The 21,306-nt window shown below is 46.1% G+C and overlaps 2 protein-coding genes across 4 annotated transcripts; one reads left to right on the top strand and one right to left on the bottom strand.

Annotated features, from left to right (window-relative positions):
- The first annotated feature begins 4,885 nt into the window (after positions 1-4,885).
- On the top strand, positions 4,886-6,430 carry LOC136538356 (uncharacterized). Its single transcript, XM_066530329.1, has 2 exons — positions 4,886-5,585; positions 5,677-6,430. Exons 1-2 carry the CDS (start codon positions 5,121-5,123, stop codon positions 6,241-6,243), a joined length of 1,032 nt encoding a protein of 343 aa, XP_066386426.1. The 5' UTR covers positions 4,886-5,120; the 3' UTR covers positions 6,244-6,430.
- A 7,383-nt stretch (positions 6,431-13,813) lies between these two features.
- Positions 13,814-19,867, bottom strand: LOC136538354 (uncharacterized). Of its 3 annotated transcripts, XM_066530327.1 has the most exons (12): positions 19,439-19,867; positions 19,023-19,338; positions 18,767-18,918; positions 18,569-18,652; positions 18,451-18,491; positions 18,267-18,308; positions 17,743-17,784; positions 17,579-17,668; positions 16,068-17,371; positions 15,616-15,748; positions 14,570-15,001; positions 13,814-14,488 (listed from the first exon to the last, which is right to left on the bottom strand). In XM_066530327.1, the coding sequence occupies exons 2-8, from the start codon at positions 19,176-19,178 to the stop codon at positions 17,610-17,612; spliced, it is 576 nt and encodes a 191-aa protein (XP_066386424.1). In that variant the 5' UTR covers positions 19,179-19,338; positions 19,439-19,867; the 3' UTR covers positions 13,814-14,488; positions 14,570-15,001; positions 15,616-15,748; positions 16,068-17,371; positions 17,579-17,609. The 3 variants fall into 3 exon arrangements, with proteins under 3 accessions (XP_066386424.1, XP_066386423.1, XP_066386425.1); XM_066530326.1 differs by having other exon boundaries at positions 16,068-17,668; XM_066530328.1 differs by having other exon boundaries at positions 16,068-17,668; positions 17,743-18,311.
- Positions 19,868-21,306: the final 1,439 nt, after the last annotated feature.

The following is a 21,306-nucleotide window of genomic DNA, read 5'->3' as shown; positions in this document are numbered from 1 at the left end:
AGGGCGGAGGTCGCCCACGGGCCATGGACGGGAGGCGCAAGGTGCAGCGGAGCGTAACGCAAGGCGCGTGGCGTAAGCGGCGTGCAGCGCGAGGGCAGGCGGGTCTGTCCCATTCGGCCAGCCGGATGCTCGGTAGAGAGCATTACTGAAAAAAGAGAAAAACATATATGGGCTGGGCTACATGGGAAATAAATGCACCACAGCTCGCGACGAATCTTGCCGCACCAAATTGGAGTAATAAGCAATATAAACAGGGGGGGGGGGGGGGGGGGGGGGAATAAAAGGAGTATAAGCAAGTTGATGATCACAGCTAGCTGAATGCATTGTTGGATGCAGCTCTAATAAGGCCACTCACCAAAAGGAGCAGAAAGATTGTGCCCCAAAGAAATGATGTGGAGAAGAAAAAAAAAGATTGCATTGTCTCTTCGTGAACCCATGCTGTTTATGAATTATTATGAATATTATTATACTATACTTTGCATGAACAATCTATGAACTTCCTACTTTTTTCCTCTTGAAAGTAATCAACTTTCCCGTTTGATTTTCCCTTCAATTCTACCATGTCGTCTATCTTTGCAGTGGGTCTCGCAGTGTCGCTTAGGCCAGTTTCGTACTGGCTCGCATGGTCGACAATAGTAGTAGTATTATTTAATATCTATGCTAGTTTATTAGGTGTATCTTTAACCGAACCGAAGGCACACGGATTAGTGGCTGCCAATTTCGACTCAACAACGATCAATTCGCCCATTAGCTGGCAGCAACTGATTCTCAGGAGACGTCCAAAGGCACAAAAGGTACGCCGAGCTCTGACCGCTATCAGCCTATCACTGGTCTGCCACTTTGCCCGTTCCCGCAGGTAGCTTGCGAGCGCGAATGCGTGCCCCGCGGCCCGCAGGAATGCAGGACAGGCTGCTTGCTTGCGGCGGTGATCGCCAATTCGTCATCGACCGCCAAATCCAAAGTGTAGGCTGACCCGCGTCCGCGTCACACTCGTTTCGTGCCCTAGATCACGCAGCCGCGCTGGATGTACACAGCTACACGCAGCTGACGTAACTCGCAAGCGCCGCGTTCTGGAACAGGCGGTGGCCGGCCGGCGTTGAGGTTGAGCGATGAATCACAGAGTCTACGCAAGTCTTGTCTTGCGCTGACTCTGGACCTTACCGAACGGCAAACGATCAGGTCCGGACGTCCAGAAGAACAGCGGAAGGAAAAGCGCACACGATTTGTGAGTGGTTTTCTGCCACTGGGCTCGGGGTTTGAACTTTGAACCGATTGATATTTACGCGGGAAAAACTTATTTAACCGGGAGTCTATGTTACCTCCGGAAAATACAAAATAAGACATTTGGCACCTCAATTTTGAAAACCCGTTATTTTTTTTGTTCGTTCTAAATCAACTTTAGTTTTGAAGGACGTGGCGTTTTGTCTGGTGTGCTGGTGATATAGCAATAGTTCATCTGATGTTTTTATAGGTGGATGTGGGTTCTCATGTCAATCACGTGTTTTCACGTGTCCTGTTTGGATTTCTTGGTCTAAGTTTTTAGTTGTCTAAAGTTGAGGACTAAAACTGTAGCTCATTTTTGTAGTCTAAAGTTTTTATGAAGTTGTTTAAACTTTAGAGAGCACTTTACTTCATGTTTGGGGCATCAAGGGCTAAAATGATCGAAAGTTTAGCCACTAAATTTTAAACCATGAGATCCAAACTGAACCTTCCTGTTTTCTATCTTACGCATACGTTTGGAAACTTTCTCAAACAAGTCGTGTCCAACGCTAGAAATGTCCATAAGGACACCATTGACAACGTATATGGTGTTGTGCCGAGGCGCGTAGGTTCTACTCCTAGCGCTTCGACCTACTCCCAGGGATGGCGCTGGATACGAAACCTGGTCTAAAGTTGTGCACACAAGAGCGGCAAAGAGGGGGCAATTGAGCGCTTTGACCTACTCCACCACCATCGCCTCCCGGGCCTTAGCAAGGGCAATCGAGTGGCCAAACACAAGAGCGACAAAGAGGGGGCAACAACGTACAGTTGCGCACGGGTAGGTGGAGCGAGTAAGCGATAGCGCGGCAACGGGCGGTCAGAGTGAGCGCGGACGGGAAGGGCACCATAGGAAAATGTGGTCGCAGTGGAAAAACACGAGCCAAGCCTCGTGATATATGATTCTCCCCTTCCACTCGCTCAAGGCGATCGAGGAGTCAGACACTTGGTGGGGCTCGCTTGTGTGGATTCTTATGCTAGCTGCTCTCATCACAATTAGCGATGATTTCTTCTCTCTTATGTGAACCTATTGACAACACCCTTGCAGGTGTCCTTACCGTGACTGACCTAAGTACTCAGACTAGCCACAGTGGCGTGCATGGACGTCCAAAAACCACCGCAGTCATTCAACGTGGATGGGGCAAGCTGCGCTGGGCGAGCATCGACTGGGACCCATAAAAAAGAAAAAAAAACAATGATACCGGGCTTTCCTCTCTCCTCAGCGTCCATGCAGCTAGACTAGATTGAGAATCGAGGAATCAACAGTCATTGATGCCGCCATTTTGTTTGGGCATCCATTTCCATTCTAAACATCGATATCTTGCCACGTGTGGCTAGTCTCATGATTTGGTTTTACCGTTTAGGAGGAAACCCGGACTCTGAAGAAGGTACGTACGGAGTAAATACCTTTTCCTATCTACGCTGAAGTGATTGCGTTTGTGGCTAATGGCCGAATCAGCGCACCCCGGTCCCCGTGGGGGTGCGCGGTTTCAGAGCTGGTTGTGCTAGGACCAGGAGTGGTGCATGCGCGAGCCTGCCACTGCCAGTGCCAGGTCGGCAACTGGGCGCGCTGTGGTCGTCCAGGGACGAGCACGAGACGAGCTGACCTCTACTCGGAATCTCATCAGATGCCGTGCTCGTGCAAATGGAATTCCCGTGCAAATCGTTTGACGCGTCCAGCCTTGAACGCCGTTTTCCGAGGTCGCGTCGCCGGAAGCGTAGCAGAACCTTCCTGCGATAATGCCTGGTGGAGGCTGGGCCATTCTTGTATCCCGTGGTGGTGCACGGATCCGTATCGTGCCTTACTTACGGCGCCTTGGGTGCTCTCGTCTCTGACGTACTCTCCGTACGTACTAGTATCAATCAATCCCTGGCAAAACGTTAATTCACCACTCCAACAAGTCGCATTCTACGTTAATTAGAGTTGTTTCGTTTTTCTTCTTTGGAAGGTGACTTGAAGCAGAAGCAGCTCGTTATTATCCGATACATCTAATGCAGGTTCTCGTTGTTCGTTTGTGTCCACATACAAGGTCACGGTTGAAGTTCCTATCTTTGTCTATTATTATTACTCCTAGACAACAAAATTGGACGCAATCATAGGTGGTACTGTGATTTCGGGCATATTTGGTTACATTGATTTGCCTGTACAAGCGAGATTTGCCTTGCTCGTGCGAGAGAGCGAAATTTTTAAAATAGTGTCACGGACGTGGCTAGAACCAAATGTGTCATTCACCTGATAATGTCTTCCGCCATTCAAGAAACCCAAGAAATAACATAGACGTTCCAGCAGGAATTTACATCTTTCATTAAGTCAGATTGGTAGTTTGCTGAAAAGCCAGGCTAAAAAGTATTGTTCACTTATTCGTTGCGATAGAAAAACACTCTATTTGGCTGATAAGCCAGACTAATAAGTTCAAACGAACGGGACGACCTGTTCATAGTTCGTGTATCATATATATATTCCGAGAGAGTGAGAGACCGAGATAGTTGATGGAAAATGTACAAGGACATGTTTTAGTTAACAAATTAAATCTCCTTTTTTTTACGTTAAAAAATAGTGTATAAGACACTAAAAACATTACATTATATTGGGTCTCGAGTGTTGCTCGACCAAGTGTGGTCAAGCGTGTGTGCTTCGACTAAAAAGTATAATATAAATCGCCTTCTACGTTAAAAAAAACAGCGTAAGGCACTAAAAAGTATAAAACATTATATTCTGTCTCGACTCTCGAGTGTTGCTCGACCAAGCGTCTGGTTAAGCGTGTGTGCTTCGACAATTTGTTGTGAACACTCTATCTTAATGCAACGAAGCCTAGTTCTTCGTTTTTGAGGAAAAGAAATCAGATCTAGAGTAATCGGCACTCGGAAATGACAAAATGTCGCCGTAGAAAAGGGAAGGCGCGTTTGACATAGTAAGCGGGCCTCCGGTCGCGACCAGGACGAACCACACGCCACTCTATCACGACAGCATCGATGGCGACAGAACGAGCCACAGTCATGTAGACCAGGTCGTACGAAATGGAAGTTACATACGGACGCACAGTTCCGCAAACGAGGTTTTCTAGAGCACACACTCTCCCCCCACCACAGAGCGAGTCGACGGTCGCACGGGCCCGGCAGCCCGGCACGGCACAGATATTTGGCGCGACTGTTCCCTCCCCGTCCCCGGCTCACCGTGCCGCAAGTTTCCAACCGCAGCCGCGCCGCTGCACCATCGTTTTCGACCCCCTCAAAGTCTCCCACCCAGGCACCCACCCCATGAAACCACCGAGCTTGCCCAGTCAAAACGAATCGAAGACGAAGAAAACCGGCGCCACCACTCGCCGACGTGGCGATCAGCACTCCCGACGCCGTAGCCACCCGCGCGCCCACGTCCCGGTCCGGCGGTCCCAGGCTCCCAGCAGCAAGGACAACCACCCCGGTCGGGCGGGCAAAACCCGCGTGCCGCGCGTCTTGGACTGGCCGGCCGGAACGCGAGCCGGCTGAACCCGTCACACGGCCTCACGCGACACAGCTCAGCGGCGGCTCGGCCCACCACGCGTCCGCTCAGACGTTTAAAGCCCGTCGCCCTCGCTCGCCTTCGCCACAAAGCAAACCCCGCCACCACAAGGAAGGAAACCGTATCACCATTCACCATCCTCGGATCCTTCCTCTTAATTGCCCGCGTCTGCCATCTGACGGTCTCCAAAAATTCCCCATTTCACACCCCGCGCCACGACCCGGGGGTATAAAACACCAGGGCGAAACCGCGCCACGACTCGATCGGCACTTCGGCAGCAGCCAGCGCTCAGCGGCCAGGGCTCGGGAGAGCGAGCGGTTGCTAGCTACGAGCTCGATCCGTGCTGGCCAGTGCGAGCGAGGGGATGGGGAGGAGGCTGGACGTGCTGCTGGGGCGGACGACGAAGCAGACGGCGCGGCTCAAGTCGCTGCTGGGTCTGGCGGTGACGCGGCTCGGCGTGGTGCGGGGCCACCGCCAGGTGCGGTGCGGGCAGGCGCGCGGGGACGTGGAGCAGCTGCTCCGCCTCGGCCACACGGACCGCGCGCTGGCCCGCGCGGAGCACGTCGTCCGGGAGCAGAACGCGCTGGACGTGCTCGCCGAGCTCGAGGCCTACTGCACCCTCATCGTCGAGAGGGCCGCGCTCGTCGACGCGCACAGGGACTGCCCCGAGGAGCTGCGGGAGGCGGCGGCCGGGCTGGTCTACGCCGCCGCCAGGTGCGGGGACCTCCCGGAGCTGCAGGAGGTCCGGGGCATCCTCGCCGCCAAGTTCGGCAGGGAGTTCGTCTCCGCGGCGTCCAACCTCCGCAGCGGATGCGGGATCAACGCCAAGGTGAGGGCCGGCGGCGGCGACCCGCGCACTCTGGCTGGCCGACTTCGATCTCAACCTTCGGTTTCTGACTAGACTTACTTATTCTGAACAGATCGTGCAGAAGCTGTCGACCAAGCAGCCGAGCCTGGAGAGCCGACAGTTGGTGCTACAGGAGATCGCCGCCGAGAAAGGGATCGCCGTGCGCATCTACGAGCCGCCTCCCTACGAGGACTCGGGACGTTCCAACCACAACCACAGAAAGACAAAGCACGACGATGACGAGAGGATCCGCAGGACGCCACCAGTTGATGACCGAGACGAAGACATTTCCGGCGACTCGGCGCAGAGGTACAAGGACGTGGAAGCGGCAGCTCAGGCCGCGTTCGAGTCGGCCGCCTCGGCAGCAGCCGCCGCGAAGGCCGCCATGGAACTCTCGCGGGGGGAGCCCAGGGGGCCGAGGACAGGGAGGATGCAAATGGATCCTGAGATTGAGAAACGGGATGAGGTGCTTGATGGGAAGAAATCTGAGAAGATTGGGCATGACCGGAGTAACAGTTCAGAGGTTGAGATCATGCCGGAGGACGAGGCAAATCATGGCAACGTTGCAGTGACCAAACTGAAACAGCGGGAGCCTGCCAGGGGAAAGCCAGCATCGGTTAGAACAAAGTGGGGATTTTAGCGGCATCCAGATGGCAACAGAGGAGATGTTTTTTTATTTTTTTATTTTGTCGATATATATTGGAAGTTAATTTTTCACTCTATATGCATGTAGTTAGATCTTATGGTATATGCTCATACCATATAGGGGTATGTAGTTAATGATGGTGAAAAAAGGAAAAAACACAAGAGATTTGATTTGTTTCCAATTGTTTGCACACTATATAATGCCTATACTAATGGTATGTTGGTATGCAACGTTACTTGTAGTGCATGTTTTTTAGACCGATAATCAGTCTGTTCGCTGGTTGGTTTCTGGGCTGGTTTGGGCTGGCTGGTGTTAGTTCATGTTTTTTAGACCGATAATCAGTCTGTTCGCTGGTTGGTTTCTGGGCTGGTTTGGGCTGGCTGGTGTTAGTTTATTATGAGAGGAAAATACTGTTGGCTGACTGCTTTGGACTGGCTGAAACCAACAAGCGAACATGCTGAATATACGTTTTGATAATGCAAATCAAATAATCTGTTTGGCCAGGATGAGATTGTTTTATTATATAAGGAAGTAGCAACAATGAAGCAAGCTATTTATGTATCCTTATTAAAGGAGAACAATACTACAATGCAGAGCTTATATAATATCAACAATAGCAGGTTTATGTATCCTTGCTAGAATTCTTGACTTTATTGGCTCTCCAAGTTCCAACCTTTGATTGTCTTGGGTACCGTTTAGATGGCAAATTTTTTGACGAAATGCCACTGTAGCACTTTCGTTGTTATTTGGTAATTAGTGTCCAATCATAGTCTAATTAGGCTTAAAAGATTCGTCTCGTGAATTTTGTCTAAACTGTGTAATTAGTTTTATTTTTTATTTATATTTAATGCTTCATGCATGCGTCCAAAGATTCGATGTGACGGAGAATCTTGAAAAAATTGGCATTTTGGAGTGGAACTAAACGGGGCCTTGGTTTGCAGGTGCGCAGGGATCTTTGATCCTCCTTCACTCGGCCGATTCGACAAATCGGTCTTGCTGTGTTTTTTTACTGTTTAAGAGCAACTTCAAGAGAGTTGACAAAAATATATGGCTAAACCCATGATTTAATCAACCTCTAAAATAGAAATCCCAACAAAAAAAATAGAAAACTCCAATACCCTTTCTAGCAGGGTGAGACAGATGGCTAGCGGCACATGCAAGCTATATTTAGCATGCGTGAACTCAGGAATAGGTGACTTGCTATTTTAGAAAGCCAGATACAATAGCCGTTGGAATCTCTCTCTTTTTTTTCCTAAAATACTCAAATATAGACTACACAACCGGCCTGTTCGCTGATTGGTTTCTGGACTGATAAGCTCGGCTGATGCTGATTTGTTGTGAGAGGAAAACACTGTTGGCTGGCTGATAAGCCTTGGCTGAAACTAACAAACGATCAGGCTGAACATGGATGCTCTTCTGTTGGAGTTACTCTAACGACATGGACAGTAATAGTGGTATCTCCTTTTTGCTCTTTGATAGGAGCTTTTGCTTGCCCCCCAAGCCCAGAAGACTTAATGATGATTTTAATATTCTCCTGGCCATCCATGGTCTTTTCGAGCATCATTTCACTGCCCCCAAGTCTTCTCAATCTTGTCTTCCTGGGATCACCGATTATCACATTTTTTCATTAGTAGGTTCGGTTTGATTTGGCCGAACCAAAACAGCCGGATTCTTCAATTCCAAAGCATTAACCGGGAAGGGCACTGCATCCACCTGCATCTCAGATAAACTCAATCGGCCTTCATTAATAGCCGATTGGACTTGCCGCCAAAGACATTGCACACGTTAGTAGCATGAGAAGACGAATTATGCCATTTGCAATATGCACGACGCTTCGGTTCATAAGCGGCGGCAACGGATGTGACAATTTAGTGTATCCATTCTTCAACATATCATCAAAAATGCGATCACACTTGGACACATCAAATGTAAATTTCATCTCCTCTTGTCGATTTTTGTGAATCGGCTTGAGGGAAGAGCAAGGAACTGATCTGGCTTGTGCTGGCCAAACAAATTCAGCAACAAAATAATTTGAAGTTTCATCGTCCAAGCCATCTGAACGGCACTCAATAGTGTGCATGTTGGGATGAAGTGACTTCTAAGGTTCTACAAAATTACTTTGGCTCTCAGTCGCTGAAGCTTTTTGCAACAATTGATTAATAGAGAGAACCTCAAAGTACTACTTTTCTTTAATTAGCCTGTTCGGCTAGGCTTATACGATCGTATACGATCGTGGATTATAAGCTGTAACAATATTTTTCTCTCACATAAAACCAGTCAAATCAGCTAGCAGTAAATAATCCACGATCGTTTACGACGAAACGAACAGGCCGAATATTAGAGCGCAAGCCAACAAAAGCTGAATCAGCAAGATCTTTTCTGAAATTATCATTTTAAAACATCGTTTTTTAATATCTCTAAATCTTTTAACAAATCAAGGACAGACTTGTCACGCCTTTGCTTCACGATATCAAATTAGACAATTTAAGCTCACTGGTTCCATTATAAAAGTGTTTATGGAACTTTTCTTCTAGTTGTGCCGAAGAATCAATAGAGCAAGATTGTAGTGAAGAATACCACGAAAAAGCAGTACCAGTAAGAGATAACGAAAAGTTATGAATGCTCATATATGTTCCATGATACCAGCTTCACCCAATTGAACAATAAACATGTTGATATTCTTCTTTGTGGTTTTGTTATTTTACCACTGAATTTATAAAAGTCCGGCACTTTTCAACCATCGGGAGCTTTCATATAATAAAAATATGGGATATGGCTTAGTATAGCTCTCGGTTGGTTTAAAATGCACGCCTAGACTTATTTCTAAATCTTTATGCAAATTTTCTTTAAATCGGCTTAAACCTTCGTCCCATGGGGTTGGATTGCCAATTTATGAAGTACTTGCATAAGCATTAGCCTGTTGGCTCCTAAATGGTGGTTTAGGAGGATTTGACAACACCGTATAATGAGCAAAAGAGACATGAGACGTCGCTAAATTTCTATCGGCTCGTGTGGTAGAAATTGATGACTGCGCAAAGGTAGTACCAAACCTCCCTGCGCAAAGGCCAGCAAAAAGGTGACCTGATAAAAAATAATGCATCCAATCATATTCAAACGAAACAAAAGCTGCACGATTCTGGTAAATGTGCTTGTTAGCGCGCTAAATGTCACTACAGTAAACCATACCAGGGAAAGCGTAATACCTGTCCCTAAAGCATTTGTATGCAACATTTTTTTCTTCACATGAAAGACAGACTGCTTTTGTAAATAATCAATGGGATTCTCACATGAACTGATGAATGACAGACTTCTTTGTAAATACTAAATACACATGTAGCGAGCATTCCTGGTTTGTGGCCAAAGCTTGCCATTTGACATTAGATTAACTGATTAAATACCCAAAAAGTTCTTACGATGGTATAAACCATGTGTTTTATGTAGTTTCAACACATGAATTTTTTTGTACCATAGAATTAAAATCCAACAGCCTCCATCCTCATTCTACCTCCAGTCTTCTTCTACCTCCAGCTTTCTTCTACCTCCAGACAATCACAAATCAAAAGATCACAGATCCACAGATCACAAGAAACAATTTTTTCTATGCAAGAGCAAGAGGACAAATCGGTTTTTTTTCCACTAAAACAGGAACAGGAAGCGGTGCTCCCGCTCCGATCCGGAACATGACAAATCATTTTTTTACTGCCGCAGTGCTCCCGCTCCGATCATGAAGCGGTGTTGCCGAAACAGGAAGCGGTGCTGCCGCAGTGATCCAGAAGAGGAAGCGGCCGGTGGCCGACAGCGGCGCCGTGTGCAACACCTGTGAAAAGAGAGGGAAAAAATTCATGTGTTTTTTTCACTAAAATATATGTTTGTTGTATAGTATTTCTGAAAAAAAATAAAAACGCCTGAGTCAAGACAAATAGCCTCAGGCATATGGGCTTCATGCATGAAGCGACATGTTTATCTCAAGGTCAAGGGACATCCAAGGAAAAGGGTCCTGTGCAGTCGTCAGATGGTTAGGATGGGTTAACAAAAACTACTAAAAATAGGATTTTTAGCAACATCCTCCTTTTTTTTTTAGAGCCGTCAGTACAAATGGTGTCCAAACGAGCCACTCCTATAAATCCATTTGTAGAGGCTACTGGTGTTATCAACGTCCCTACAAATGGCACGATTTGTAGAGACGTCTCTATATCCAGCCGCCCCTGCAAATAGACACCGAATAGTAAAAATTAAGTCCTAAAATTTGAATTTTTTCAAACGACTTTGGATGGAGAAATGATCAAAATAAAAGTTGTAGATCTCGAAAAGTTATGAAACTTTGCTGTTTACAACTTTTACATTTGAAATCATTTACTGCTTCAAAATGCTGTTTAAAATTAAAATTTGAAATTATTGATGATTTCTCTTTTTTAATCTCTGGCTAAAACTTGTAACTAGTCTTTATCTCTCGTACTAACTTTAAATTTGATCATTTTTCCCTAAAATTTTCTAAAATCATGCTCTATCAATTTATTCTGTTCTTACCGCTATTATTTTATTTATTTTTTTATGTGACTGTGTTTTTATCTATTTTAATTTTAAATTTCAAAAAATGATAACTTGAAATGTTATTTTGAAACATTAAATGATTTTAGCTAAAAAAGTCATGAACATAAAAGTTATAGAGCTCAACAAGATCTACAACTTTTATTTTGATTATTTCTTCACCCGACAAAGTGGTAGTAACATTGTTCACAAAATGTATATATCTGATATGTAAATTTTATTAACAATGTTACTACCACTATATCGGATGAACAAATGACTAAATAAAAGTTGTAGATCTAGGAAAGTTATAGAACTTTGTAGTTGACAAAGTTTGTTTATTTGAATTCATTTTGTCAAGGAAAATTATGAATAAATTTCTCAAATTTAAAATTTGGATTTTTCAAATGACCTCGGATGGAGAAACAACCAAAATAAAAGTTGTAGATCCGAAAAAGTTATACAACTTTGTAGCTGACAATTTTTTATTTGAAATCATCTTGTGAAGGAAAACTACATTTGGATTTCCAAAAAAATTAAAATTTGAATTTTTTAAACGACCTCGGATGAAAAAACAACAAAAATAAAAGTTGTAGATCTCGAAAAGTTATGAAACTTTATAGTTGACAACTTTTTAATTTAGAAATCATCTTGTGAAGGAAAACTACGTTTGAATTTCTCAAATTTAAAATTTAAATTTTGTAAACGACCTTAGATGGAGAAACTATCAAAATGAAAGTTGTAGATCTCAAAAAGTTATATAACTTTGTAGGTGACAACTTTTTTATTTAAATTTGTTTAGGACCTCAAATAATTAATTTAAACTCGGTTTATGATAGTATGTGGGTGCCGATAGAATATCGTCGGTAGTCCTCCGAGGGGTATGCCATGAAGGTAGATTGATCGGTAGAGGTGCGCGTAATCAAGAACAAGAAGGCAATAGAGACACAAGAGTTATACAGGTTCGGACCGTCAGCACGACGTAATACCCTACTTTTGTGGTCTGTCGGTTTGTATTGGCTATCGTATGATATTTCGTGTGTTTTGAGGAGGTCCTCTACCCGTCTTATATAGCCAGGGGTAGGGTTACAAGTCAGTTAGATCTAGGAGATAACCGGTAAGTAATAACAGGTTATATGAATCACAGGATCGAGCATATCCTAACAAATCTCGTAGCATCTTCAGGATATCACCCTTGATGCCCTACAGTACATGTCGAGCAGTACCGTGCACCGTAAGTGTTCGTCTTGTGGGCTGGACCACCCCTGACGGCGCAGCCCATGTAGTATGCCATGGGTATCCGGGGTCGTACCCCTCACAGTGGGGAACAAAAATCTAATATAGACACAAGTGAGTGTGAGGTACAGTGGTAGAGGAGGGTATGCGCGAGGTGAGGTCGTGGGTTCGAATCTCCGCAGCTCGTGCGATTTTCACACGAATAATGTCGCGACTTCCCTGGGGGTCTCCCCGGATTAAAAAAATGCTATTTTTAGGCTGATATTATATTTTCTGAAAAATGGAGCCGCCCCTACAAATCATCAGCTGTGCAATTTGCTATTTTTTATGCCGATTTCATATTTTCTAAGAAATAGAGCCGCCCCTACAAATCAGCAGCCGCCCCTACAAATCCGATTTATAGGGACGGCTAGCCAATCGCTCCTGCAAATCAGCGATTTATAGCATTGCTATGGTAGAGACGCTTGGCAAACCCCCTACGAATGGTCTTCAGCCGCCCTACAAAAGCTTAATGTAGTAGTGAAATGACTTCACATAACCAGCCAACCGGGAAGGCTATCAAACAATTACAAGGAAATAAGATGGTTGATACACTAGAACACAGAGCACGAATACCATAATGATTTTTAGTTTTACTTAAAAGTTCCAAATAGTGATTGCAAAGCTGTTAAACTTGATGTTGCGACATTCCAGAAAACAGTGCATTCTTAAAGTTACTTAATACTCCGGCTGAGAAGCACGAAGAGCAACACCAAAGCCATAGCTTAATCAGACGACAGCACCACTTGATCGGTACACCATCCCATCGCCTGCGCTCCTGAACTGCAAGAAAAGCATACAAGCAGTGTGGCCTAAGAATCTTTTTTTAACGAGAGATGACAGTATAGGCACATATACACGTAGAAAAAACTTCAGCGAACATCATCGATGTTACTTAAATTCAGCCATAACCAACTAAGTTTCCTAATTATTGTCATTATTAAGGGTCCGAAACACTTGCTACAAATATCATGCGACCACAAAGTCATGAAAATTAATTAATATTCTGACCAGTAGGTCAGCAGGTGTGAGAGGATGTTTTCAAAAAAAAAAAGTAGGTGTGCGAGGAGAAAATTTTTAACATTTTTTAAACTAATTTTAAATCTAACACTGTTTTTTTTCTTCAAAACTAACACTTTTGCCCGCGCCTATTTTTCTGGCGCGGCTAAACGCCTGTACCGCGCCATGCATGGTGGCGCGGCGAGAGGGATGACGTGGCGACGACCGGGGCGCTGACCGGTGACGTGGCAGGGTCTGCCGCGCCACCGATCTTGGCGCGGCACTAACGCGCCCTATTCGGTGGCGCGACAGAGCCGGCTAAAGGCCCGCGGCCCAGTCCCGCCCCGCCGTGCCACGCCCTGCCCACCCGCCTGCCCGCACGCACCCACCCCGCCTGCCCGCCGTCGCGCCTGCCCGCCTAACCGCCCCGCGTGCCCGCCGCCGCGCCTGCGCCGCGCCCACTGCTCACAAGAGCATTATCGTTGCCTAGCGCATGATCGTCCGTGCAGCCCACACGGCGCACTCGACAGATGTACCATACGGCCCATACGGCCCACACGGCGCAGTCAACTAATCAGGGGATGGATAGACCATAGATTATATTGTTCAGCACTCAACAGAGTAAGTTGTACCACTTTGTTTCCTTATCTAACAAAACAGAGTAAGCTGTACCCTTACCAATTATAAAAGCTTTAATATCACTACTACAAAAGTTGGCACCAACAACTGACACACATGACCATAAGCGACTCTTATCAAATCCAAAAGCACAGGTTGAAAACGGCAGCAGAAAGCACTTCCCAAATCTCACTCTTTGCGAATGATACGCACATTCATCATGTACTTCTTGGTCTTCAGCGGCTCAAAGAGGCAGATATCTCCCAGCTGTAAATTGTTGTCACGTGCAAACCGTGTCCACCCTTTGAAAAGTCTTTTAACTTTGCGTTGAGCTTTTGGAACATGAATGCGGCAAATCACTTCCCAACTCTTGCCATGACACTGAAGAATCAACACTCTACTCTTCAATGGAAGACATACATCAGAGTATTTTATAGAGAATTTCTGGTTATAAAGGGAAAGGGTTTTCAGTGTTCGAAAGTCAAAATAGTTGAAGTTTTTCATCGAACTTAGCTTGTAAATTTCTTCAAGGAGTCTAGGAAGCTAAACAACCTGCTTGCTGAAGAACGTGCAATTGAAATGCAATATTAATATCAATCTGGAACAAAAAAAAAGAGAAAAACCTAACTCACCATAGCTTGAGATCTTTCAGAAATGTTTGACTTCTTCATGACACACACATAGATGGGGATTTCAGAACAAATAGCTAGGAGTCTCTCTTTCAGTTTCTTCTTTTGCATACTATCAAGACTGGTGCCTCGTGGGAGCATGTAACTCAGAACAGAATGTGCTTCATCGCCCTCTGAAGATGTCATTCCTCCTATGACCAAACAAAACAATGAAGTCATGATCTTGTAGATATACATAGATGCTACTAGGTTTGATGACATTGTGACTCAACCTGATGAGTTGGATAGGGATCTTGATGAACTGATAGTGATCCTACTCCTGTTCCTTTGCTTCAATGCTTTCTTTTTTGTTTCTGGTGTTCTCATGGGAAGATTAGCATGACTGCTTGAAATGTCAATGGGTTCTTCTCTCTTCCATTCACCACTAATAGTTTTTTTCATCACAAAACATGGTGGTACTTTCTCGCAACCACTAGGATCAAATATCAGAACCTTCATCCGAGACATCCCATCATACCTGAATACCTAGAAATCCATCTTTTTCAAGTCATTGGCACTAACAAATGACTTCCACCCAGATTGAACACTATTCTGCCCATATTCTTTGCAACTTGAACATCAAAAGTATAACCGCCAAGTGATTCAAGAGTAATACTTCCTTCTATTTTGTCTCCGAAATGTTTAGCAAATTTACCCGATATGACCTACGACAGCAAGATTAACGTAGAACAAAGTTCAGATGAGGTAAGAGAACTGTATAAATTCTACATCGATGTATTGCAAGTTGGTTGATACAATCATAACTAATTATCTTTAAACAAGTGATGCACACCATCATATGATCAAACACTAAATTGATTCCTGATTGCTCTAAAATAAAATTGCCAAAATAGTCTTGTAAGTGATGCTATTCCATTCATGGCTACCAACATAGATCTTTACATTGATCAGTAATCTTAGGGACAATATGCTAATATTAATTGAAAACACTACCACAGTCCACAATATTGAATTAGTAACAAAAGTTAGGGCGCGTTTGAATAGCGGCCGCGCCGTGCCACAGCTCGCCACAACTCTCACGCCCAAGCTTCGGCGACCGTTTGGTTCGTCGCTGGACTTACGGCGTGCCGCAACGCAGCCACAGCTCACCAGTTCATTTGGTCGCCACAGGCTGCCAAAAGTTTGGTGCCCGAAACGACCGCCACGATTTTGGTGCAGATGCAGCTTACTTCACTTCACTTCTTAGATGATAATGACCACATTCCAGTATTCCACATGCTGAATAGTCGGAAACACAGTGTGCAAGAAAATTGCTCACCAATCTTTTATGAAAATCACCAATCAATATCTTAAAGAAATGCTTGACATGGTCATCTGTGTGACCATTCCGGTGGTAATTCGCATCCCTCTCCTTGCATCCCTTGGAAGATTTTCTCATCTTGGTACCATACCTGCATAAAAAAAACTTTGTTTTTTACCGTTTCTTTGTGCTATGACCTGTCCAATTTCCTCCAATCCTCCCTTTTAACAATTTGACATTCTATTCTCTAAGAAACTTAAATGCATTATAGAGGGAAAAAGAAACTACATGAACGATCATCTCAGAGAGAGAGAGAGAGATTAGAAAAAAATGGAACTAACAAGGGGGACAACTAGGCTACGGAAGAAGCAAAAGCACGAAACTCTAATGATGTATAGGTTAAAGGAATTTCCTCGACTATCTAAATAAAAGAAATCGATAGAAATCACCAGAGGACAAGGAGAGCTTACAGTGATTTGCGCAGAAACGTTTCTACTGGAGAGAAGAACAGGATGACCTTCTGCCCATTCCTCTTCGGAGACAGAGACGAAGAATGGGAAAGCTTTTATTGGATATATATGATCTATATAGATGGAATGTGTCATTAACTGCTATTTCTCTCTTCTCCGGTGAAGCCACGCCATCACTAATATTTCAGCCATCCGATCTTAAGTAACTGTGTTGATCCTGGCCATCCGTCCTCTCAATCCCACTAACACTCTATTTAATTGCTTTTGTCGTACATAATAGAGATGACGTGGACATTTTTTGTAATTAATAAGGAATGCTATGTGTTTAGTGGAAATAATGTCATCTTGCATGAAGAGATAGAACATTCAGTGAGTGACTTAGTGGGAAATGACGTGGACACCTTGTATGAAGAGAAAAATTATCTAGTGAGGTTTAGCTTTATATAAGAGTATTATAGATACAGTACTCCACACCAAAGGAATGGGCACAAGCCTTATTAATGTTGCGTCCAGGTCCTGCCGCGCCGTGGGCCTTGGCGCGTTAGTGCCGCGCCAAGATCGGTGGCACGACAGACCCTACCACGTCATCGGTCAGCGTCTCGGTCGTCGTCACATCATCCCTCTCGCCGCGTCACCATGCATGGCGCGCCACAGACGTTTCGCCACGCCAGAGAAATAGGCGCGGGCAAAAGTGTTAGTTTTAGAAAAAAGAATAAAACAGTGTTAGATTTAAAATTAGTTTACAAAAATTTTTTTAAAAAAACTGGGAGGACCAGAGCATCTCAGGTGCTCCAAAGCGCCTAGAGTGCTCCGGTGCTCCCGACCACAAGATACACCATCAAATATATACAACAAATTCCAATAAAAATATGAATGAATAGATCACACAATCGTCTATGTATATATGAAATTTCAGTTTGAATAAAAATCTATGTAAGGAGAAAAAAAGAAGAGAAATCATGATATGAATAGTTGCGTTATGCAGGATTTTGTTCAAGCTCAAATTTCATATATACGTAGATTGCGTGATCTATTTATTCATATTTTTGTTAGATTTTTAATACATATTTAATGGTGTATCTTGTGGTCGATGCATTAGAAATAACCTCCATACGAAACTCTGGAGCTCCACCCGATTTATGCATAGCTCTACATAATTTCCACGTGCAGTCCAAAGAATGAACACACAAAACAGTATCCAAGACTTGCGTCACCAAAATTCCTGGTTGTTCGAGGCCTCTTTGAATCATTCCCAGCATGAGCAGTACATCGGTGAGACTCCTGAGACCTCCAGCGCATCATGGCTGCCAAAAACAAAACAAAAAAAAATCTTGGGCCAAAATAACTTGATGGCGACATTTGTAGTAGGCTACCAGAGTTAGTAACACATTTAAACAATAACAATTTGAGGGGGGCAAAGGAACAAGCAACTTCCCCCTCCTAACCAATGGAATTAATCAGAACTGCAATGATGCAGCTAAATTTGGACTGTATAAAACAGTGTAAATTACCTTGCTTGGTTGCATATTCAAGTTGATGTCCTTATTTGCTGAAGGGGTCTGGTTTGGCTTTAACAGTCAGTGCAGCCCCTGGTGGAAAAACTGTGGAGAAACAAAACTATCAGCTATCAGAAACTGCAGCTTGTTTTCACCTACAGAAATCAATAATATTTTACCTTCTTTGGACACCATTTGCCTACCAGCTTGCAAAGCTTTATCTGAAAATCATGTGCCATGCAAATACAAAACAATACAAAATTCATGTGGTTTTACGTACTAATGGAACTCCACAACACATTTGGGGGCGTTCTAGTTATGCTAGCTTGCAATCATGGAAGATCAAATCTAACTAGCATGGGTGTCTCCAACTTCACACTGAAGAGCGTGCAAGTTTTCCAGTAAGACACATAAATGAATTCCAAGAGATTCTGCCAAGCAATGGAACAGCGTAACAGATTTTGCGCTGTTCTATCTATGCAAGCTTGCACGCATGGAAGAACCAAAGAAATTATTACGCACATGGGCGTTTTATGCTACCAAATCATAATATCGATTAGCACAATAAATGTGAAGACACAGGTGCAACAAAACAAGATAGAAAAGAGCATTACTCCCCAAAACAGGACATGCTAAGACACCATGGACATGTCAAAGAACACAAATTAAAAGCACGAACAACTGGCAAAGTAGCTTCACATACCAAGTAGTGAAATCAGAATCTCCCCACCACCCCTTTTTGATCCTGCTGTTGAAAAGCTCATTCATTAATCAGTGTGTCTGTATGTTATGAATCAAGGGCTAAACATGTTCTTAAGATCATGTGTATTGTGCTAAAAAGGATGGGACTATCTAGAGATATCCAGTAACATTGCAATTTGCAATACCTGAATCAGCATGAGTTTCTGGCTGACTTGAAGAAGGCAGCCTGCACAAACAAACATGTGTGAGTGTAAAATAAGCAGAAAAAAACAGCAAGAGTTTCAATTAATATGCATGTTGTACCTCTTCTTCAGCTGAAGATAGAACTGGGCAAGTTCTGTTGATTGTTTCTGACCTAAGTTCTTCACTTGACGCCTTTGACGAAAGCTAGCAAGATTAGATCACATAGCCCGCAAGTCAGACGGTTAATACTGGAAAGTGCAAGTGACACCAGGCTGCAAGAAGCTTGCGACCGTGTGATGTGCATATATATGTGTGTACCTGGACCTAACGGGCATTACGTCGTACAGGTCATTCTGGCCACGCGGGTAACGCATCCTGTCCTTGAGCTCGGGTGTCTTGTACTCTTGTTGGCCATCTCCTCGACCATCTCTGCTGCCTTGTTCCTGACCAGTTGCCAATCCAGGGAGTTCCTGCAGCAGGAGTAACACCAGGAAGTAAGCATACGCCACATCGATGCACTGATCAGTCGAACAAATGTGTAGGTACCTGAGGGCTCGAACAAACGTGTAGGTACCTGAGGTGCTGTGCGCGCAGGAAGAGGACATCGGCAACGATGGTGGCGAAGAAGGGGGTACATGTCGAGCACAGGATGCCTGTAGATCCTTCTGAACCAGTCGCAGACGATGCCTGCCACCATGGTGTTGCCGTCCGTGAAGCCACTGATGGCCATGAGGTGTTCGAGGAAGAAGGAAAGAAAGTCGGCCTCCTTGCTCGATTGCGTGATGGGAGCGAAGTTGCAGACGTAGTGGAACGCCTCCCGCCACTGTCCTGCCTTGACCTACTCCACCAAATCCTCCGTGTGGAAGATCACAAGCATCTTCTCTTTCGCCCTGCGATGTTAATACACAAGAGGAACAATCAATCACACGAACGACGGCATGGACGAGAGGTCGGGTCGGGCGAACAAAAGAGGGTTTTCACGGGACATACACAGTAGGTCTGATCGCACCAGTACTCCCGGAGGTAGGCGAGAAGGCGGCGGAGACGGAGGCGCTCCGTGCAAGGATAATCCAGGGAGAACAGCAGGTCGCGCTTGCGCTTGCCCTTGCCGGAGACCGCCACCGCACCGCCGCCCTCGCCGGAGAGCGCCTCCGCCGCACGGCCGCCCTCGCCGGAGACAGCCTCCCCCGCAAGGCCGCTCTCGCCGGAGGCGGCCACCACCGCTCGCTCACCCTCGCCTGAGACGGCCACCTCCGCTCGCTCGCCTTCGCAGGACAGCCCTCGCCGGAGCTCCTCATCGCTCTCAGGAAGATGTTGATTCCCGCAACTCAAATCAGGCCCCGGCGCAATCTGCGTTTCGTGCGGGGGGTTGATGCGGAGGAGGGTTTCGGAGAGGTGGCCGGGCGAGGAGGGACGGGATCAGCATATTTGGACTTTTGGAGGAGGAATCAGGACGGTGGGCGAGTGCGAGTACGAGGGCGGAAATAAAATTGTGTGGACCATGGGTCCAAAGCCCCGTAAGGCCTTCCACAGTGTGGAGGCGGTGCAAAAAAAAAAATGAATGGGTCCCACGATGATCATATGGGCATCAGACTGTGAAGCTGCAGTGTCGAAAAAAGTTAGCACCGCAGCCATCAGTACACGTGGGGACCACAAGAAATAAAATAACTTCATCTAATGCATTCTCATGCTTCCAGCGGCAAGACTAGCACCTGGTGCAGCAGAACTAAATAGTTTTTTAATGATTTGGCACCGCATCCTCTACATGCTTCGCTCTTGGTTTTCCTAGCACTGCTCTGAACTAGCATCGCTTGCTGCAGTGGGATGGAGTGATGACTCAATCTTCTCACTCCTCTTCGGGCATCACACTTAAGGCACACACTGCAGAGGGCCTAAGGGCGCTCCTATCGCATGGATGGCTGCCGTGTGGCCCCTCAGAAGTCAGAAAATCAGACGCGACATGAGGTGCCGAACTGGGAGAAGAGGCCCCGTTTGGTCGGGCTCCGGCTCCCGTCTGTCAGCTGCTGGACGGCCGACACCCGGTTACTGTTCACCGAAGCCGTTTTTCTTTCTCCTCCTTTCCTCTCACTGACACAACCGGAGCCGGAGAAGCTCGTTTTTCTGGCTCCGCGGCTCCAGCTCCTGTAAGCGCCTGTCGGCTCCTGGGCGGCCGACACCCGGCTACAGTGCAGGAGCCGGAGCCCGCGGGAGCCCGGCCAAACCGGGACTCGAAACCGACTCTGTGGGAACGCACGTATGTGGCTGGAGCCGAGCGAGATTGCGAGAAGCGCGTCGGATCGGTTGTCATAGCAAGCAAGAAGTTTGGAAAAAAAAATAGATGATGCCAAGAAACGAAGTGATGCACAGCACAACACAGCTCCGATGATCACAAATCCCCTTCATTTGGATCCATGTATAGATGGCCATGCAGCCCGCGGGCTCGCGGCCCGGCCCACGGCCCGACGTTTTGGCCCGGCCCGAGAACGGCACGGCACGGTGGCTACCGGGCCTGAGCCGGCCCGGCCCAAGCGACAAGGACGGGTTTGGGTCGCCACCCTGGCCCGTGGCACGGCACGGGCACGGCCCGGTCCAAAGAGGCGGCCCGGTGCCCCCACGGCCCATTGGCTGGCCCAACAAGCCCCCTCTCCGGCTCCCCCTCTTGATATAAAATGCAGGCGCCGCTGCGGGCCGCCCCTAACCCTAACCCTAGCTTCACATTCCAAATCGCCTCGCCGCTGAGTCGCTGACCGCTCTCCGCTCTCGCCTCGTGTCTGGTGCCTTGACGCCTCATCCTCGATCTGTCGCCGCCGTTCGCCTGGTGCTCGCTGGCCCTGCTCTGGTGACCTCGCTGCCGGTCC

This window comes from Miscanthus floridulus, chromosome 2, assembly GCF_019320115.1.
Source record: "Miscanthus floridulus cultivar M001 chromosome 2, ASM1932011v1, whole genome shotgun sequence".
Lineage (NCBI taxonomy): Eukaryota > Viridiplantae > Streptophyta > Magnoliopsida > Poales > Poaceae > Miscanthus > Miscanthus floridulus.
This window is presented reverse-complemented; position numbering and strand designations above follow the sequence as displayed.

Bases quoted from the DNA above. Each gene is read 5' to 3' on its own strand.
- LOC136538356 (XM_066530329.1), top strand. From the start codon at position 5,121: ATGGGGAGGAGGCTGGACGTGCTGCTGGGGCGGACGACGAAGCAGACG. The intron at 5,586-5,676 runs GTGAGGGCCGGC...TATTCTGAACAG, and splicing joins GATGCGGGATCAACGCCAAG to ATCGTGCAGAAGCTGTCGAC.
- LOC136538354 (XM_066530326.1), bottom strand. From the start codon at position 19,178: ATGGCCATCAGTGGCTTCACGGACGGCAACACCATGGTGGCAGGCATC. The intron at 18,653-18,766 runs GTACACACATAT...TAATCTTGCTAG, and splicing joins GTAATGCCCGTTAGGTCCAG to CTTTCGTCAAAGGCGTCAAG. The intron at 18,492-18,568 runs GTACAACATGCA...TTGTTTGTGCAG, and splicing joins TATCTTCAGCTGAAGAAGAG to GCTGCCTTCTTCAAGTCAGC.